Below are 5,133 nucleotides of genomic sequence, written 5' to 3' on the forward strand. Positions count from 1 at the left end.
ACACTGTTACACTGTATGGTTTTTGTTGTTTTTGGGTTGTCTTGGGTGACTTGTTGTTGTCTTGTTGTTGTGGGTTGATGTTTTTGTGTGTAATAAGGCTGAGAGTGCTCCTGGCACAAGCATTTCATTGTATGTCTGTACCTGTATGGATATGCATGTGACTAATAAACCTGAACCTGAACCTGAAGTTTGTGTTGTGTGTGATGTCAGACCACAGATGTGGTCAGCCTAAATAAAGGGATTACAGACATCAAGAGAGATCCAAAAGCATCAACGGAAGTAAGCATAGACATTTATGCAAGATGGCTTCAGAACCAAATACTTCAGAGGTCTCTACAATTTTCAAAAGACTAAGATCTATTCCAACAAACAAAGAATGCTTTGAATGTGCAGCCAAGAATCCCAGTTGGGTCACTATTCCATATGGAGTGTTCTTGTGCCTTGACTGCTCTGGGATTCACCGTTCACTTGGAGTGCACATCAGTTTTGTCAAATCCACTCAGTTAGACACCAACTGGACTTGGTTCCAGCTGAGATGTATGCAAGTTGGAGGAAATGCCAATGCGACTGCCTTCTTTCGCCAGCATGGCTGCACAACAAATGACACCAAAGCCAAATATAATAGCCGAGCAGCCCAGATGTATCGGGAAAGGATTCGTGAGCAGGCCAATGCCGCTTCGTCTAAATATGGCACAGAACTATGGATCGGTTCATCTGTAGGTAATGCTCCAAACGGCGTCTCAGTCTCTGAGAAGAAAGAGGAAGATGACTTCTTTAGAGAGTACTCACAGCTTGCTAATGATTGGAACATGGCACCTACCGCCTTATCCGAGCATAGTGGTCAAACCTTTGTCTCCCCACCACTGCTGACAGAGGCAACGACCACAGACCAGGATACCACAAACCCCCAATCAGAGGAAGCTGGACTGAGCACATCATTTAAAGCCACCATTGATGTTAAACCCTACATTACTATTGGGCAGAAGAAGCCCATGGTTGCTAAAAAAGGTATTGGTGCAAAGAAGGGTCTGGGTGCCCAGAGGGTGAGCAGCAAGAGTTTCACGGAGGTGGAGAAACAAGCTCAGGCAGCTGAGAAGCTAAAAGAAGAGCCTGCTGCTGAAGCTAAGGAACAAGCAGAGGAATCCTTTGTTGGGTCCTTGCGTTTGGCCTACAAAGAGCTGGAGATTGACAAGAAGATGGAGGAGAGGAAGATCAAGAACATGGGAGGACAGAGAAGAGAGCAAGCTGAGAGGCTGGGCATGGGGTTTGGCAACAGGAGTGCTGTGTCTCACTCTGTGATGTCGGAAATCCAGGTGATTGAGCAGGAGACTCCTGCTGGGGCCAAATCCTCCCCTCGCTCCAAACTGAACATGTTTGCTGAGCCTAGATTCACCTCTAGTTCTCCTAAGTACAACCCGTTTGCGGTGAGACTAGACTGGTTTGAATCTCTGTGGGACTCGGAGGGCCGTACCGCCTCCTTCATGTCTTCCTGGGCCTTAGAGAAAGAGGATCCCAAAGAGCAGATCAAATCTAGTACACAGCCCAACGGATGCAGGCTTCCCAGCAGAAAGAAAGATGAGGTATCAGCGACTGTGACCGAGTCGAGCGATGCCAGGCGGAAGTTCGCCAACGCAAAGTCCATCTCCTCCGACATGTTCTTTGGCCGGGATAGCAGCGCCGACTACGATGCAAAGACACGACTGGAGGCCATGTCCGGCAGTACTTCCATCAGCTCTGCTGACCTGTTTGGGACCGGCAGTCAGCGGACCACAGAGGCAACGGGCTTCGACAGACTTCTCCCATCCCCTCACGACGTCGCAGAGTTCAAACACGGAGTAAAGACTTTAGCGGGCAAGATGGCTGTGGTGGCCAACGGCATCATGAATACCATCCAGGATCACCAGTAAGACTCCCTAATCGGGAGATAAGCGACCGTAGGTGGCTTATCTCCACAAATAGGGCAAAAATGTGTTTTTCCAAAATCTTCCTGATCCATGTTGATGACATGAGTGTACACATGCTGTGTAGTGATATTCGTGATTTTAGGGCAAAAACTGTAGGAGCAGTGTCCAAAAATGTGTTTTAAAAATTGGCCTGAAGGTGGCGCTAGAATAGGGCCATGTGAGAAATGAGGGGTGGGGTCTCCGCCTTGCCTTGGCGGACGAATAGGTACCGGCCCCGGCTCTCCCGGACGCTCCTAGCCCGAGTTACAGCATGTTATGTGCGCTGCAGTGGCAGGGGGTCCTCCACTGGGGGCGCCACCACTTTTGCATCCGTTCTGGAGCACCAGGAGTCGGTGGTCCCCGGGAATTCCCCGTGAGCAGCCCCGTTGGGGTGGTCATTTGGTCATTTTTGCACATTTGGTCATTTTTTACATCTGGGGGTCCCCCAGGGACCTGGGGGTCCCTAGGGCTCCGGGGTCCTTGGAGGTTGTAGTTTGGCAGGCAAGGAGTGTGTGTGTAAAATCTTGCATGGATCGGGTCAACGGGTGCGGAGATATAAGCAGGGAAAAAGTGTGACGTGTGACGTGTGAGCACATTTGGTCATTTTTTACATCTGGGGGTCCCCCAGGGACCTGGAGGTTGTAGTTTGGCAGTCAAGGAGTGTGTGTGCAAAATTTGGCATGGATGGGGGCAACGGTTGTGGAGATATGAGCAGGGCAAAAGTGTGACGGACTCACTGACTCACTGACTGATGCACAGACAGCCCGTGGAGGTTTTGGTAGTAAATGCGACCTACGGTCGCAACTACAGTTCCTAATGAAGACCAGACATCCAGTTAGACGTCCAGGCTGGGCGACATACACAGAATCTAATGTCACAATATTTTCTCCCAAATACCTCCTTATCGTTATTGTGACCCGAGGGAGTCAACGTGCCCATATATAGAGATCCCGTTGTCCAGAGCCGCTTATCCGACCAATATGCCCAAATATGGGCATATCCATGTATATGGGCAGACAAGGACAGACAGAGATGCAGAGATATCCATATACGGTGTGTCCATAAACGCAGACGATTTGGTTGCAGCACTCATGCAAGTACTTGGATCTGATGGAACAGGTCTGACGATAAACCCCTCCGACCAACTTACAGTACTTACTATAAAGCTTTTGGGTTTAAAACATACATGGGCAACTGGCAGCCCGGGGGCCACATGCGGCCCTCACCTTCACTTAATGCGCCCCGCAGGTTAATACCGGAATACTGATATATTATTGATATCAGCTGTGTCAATTCCAAACGTGACCTGCTTTAATTCTGTCAGTCTATAGTAGTATTCAAATGTATTTTTTTTTATGTCCAATGTAGGTATTTGTATTTAGGTTCATAGAGTCAACATGACTATATAACTAGAGGTGTTTGAAATTAAATCAAAATGTAATGTTAACATTTCAGGATTCCAATTAAAAAATAACTGCGTTTTGAGCTTGTATATATCTGCTATTTTTGCTTCTTTTGTATGAGATACTAAAATGACAAAGTAGCCTACATATTGCTACTTCCTACTTTAAGTAGGAAGTAGCAATATGCAATGTGGCCCTCTGGAGTGAAGGTGGAAATATAGTGGCCCTCACCATCATCAAAGTTGCCCACCCCTGGTTTAAAACCATGATATACTGCTCATATGAACCATCAAAGTCTGATCTCCCTGTTTCCCAATGTTATTTGTTGTGTCGAGATCCCCATTAGGGAACTGTTCCAAAAATAAACTAAGCACCCTGAAGATTTTGCTCATAAATATGGATATGAAGCATCAACTAAATCGAAATAAATCCGAGATGTAGTGGAGTAGTACTAAAAATATTTACAATTGGAAATACTCCCATAAAGTACAGTAGGCTACTTGGGTAAATGTACTTTGTTACTTTCCCCCACTGATGGCAGCACATTGTCAGCATGAAGGCATGCAGCTCTGTGTACACTACACTGACTACAGTACCAGTGGCGTCAGTTCAGCAAAAGCTAGGGTATGGCAAAGATGGGAGACCTCATGGAAAAGAGGCATTACATTTTGGATAACACGGTTCTATTGTGAAAATAGCAGATCTACATGCTCACAACGCCTCGCACTGTGAGGCGTTGTGAGCATGTAGATCGGCTATTTTCACACGAAAAAAAAGACTTTTGTCAGTTTTTTACACAGGTTTCTACAGTTTCTTGGGCTGGATATGGCAGCCTGAATGGTTTTTCAAGTGCAGCTAAACTTAGCATGTTAGTAAACGTGCCACAATTAACAATGATGCATTGCACCTGTGCAGCTGACCTGCGGAATCTGGGAATATACCATTTTGTCAAGCTGGGGAGAATACAAGCGTGGAGAATATAATTATAATACCTTCTGACCATTATGTTAGATTTTGCATTTGTAGTTATTTTACTGTAATTTAACAACATAACCAGCACAGATAGACAAAGAGACATTCATGGATTTATATTTAAAAGTAACTTTTATTTTCCCCCCTGGACCCAGGGTATGGCAGCTGCATACCCCTGCCATACCCAATTGATGCCCCTGTACAGTACCCAGGCACTACAGTACTGTACACCAGTGGACGTTGTGTCAGATATTTGCGTGTTCCATCACAGCACACCGTTCCACCATGGCTAACGACATGCAAAACTAAATGTCCTTAACCCTAGGACACTAACGCTTTTTAACGCTTCTTTTTGTCACACCATTCTTCACGCCGGCTATATTTGACCCGATAGCCTAATATAGGCTATTCCATGAAAACTATTTCTCATCAGAATAATTTATATTAAAGTACAACAATCCAGAAAAAAAAAGTACAACACTCCATGGCAATTTGAGGTACCGGTAATCTTTAATATTTCAACTTGAAATTTCACAAAAAAAGAAAATGATATCATGGGGGGCCCTATCCCCCTTTTTTTTCTAACAAAATGGTCAATTTAACAAGGTATTATAATTATATTCTCCACACTTTTATTCTCCCCATCTTGACAGAATGGTATATTCCCAGGTTCCGCAGGTCAGCTGCACAGGTGCAATGCATTATTGTTAATTGTGGCACGTTTAACATGCCAAGTTTAGCTGCACTTGAACAACCGTTCCAGGCTGCCATATCCAGCCGAAGAAACCGTAGCGGGGGAAAAATAAAATGTACTT

General features: G+C 45.5%; 1 protein-coding gene across 1 annotated transcript; it reads left to right on the top strand.

Annotated features, from left to right (window-relative positions):
- Positions 1 to 302: 302 nt before the first annotated feature.
- Positions 303 to 1,907, top strand: LOC308282028 (ADP-ribosylation factor GTPase-activating protein 2-like; the record flags this gene model as incomplete). Its single annotated transcript, XM_080722376.1, has 1 exon — positions 303 to 1,907. One exon carries the CDS (start codon positions 303 to 305, stop codon positions 1,905 to 1,907), a length of 1,605 nt encoding a protein of 534 aa, XP_080578502.1.
- Between the last annotated feature and the right edge of the window lie 3,226 nt (positions 1,908 to 5,133).

This window comes from Nannobrachium achirus (genome assembly GCF_963921795.1).
Source record: "Nannobrachium achirus genome assembly, chromosome: 3".
Lineage (NCBI taxonomy): Eukaryota > Metazoa > Chordata > Actinopteri > Myctophiformes > Myctophidae > Nannobrachium > Nannobrachium achirus.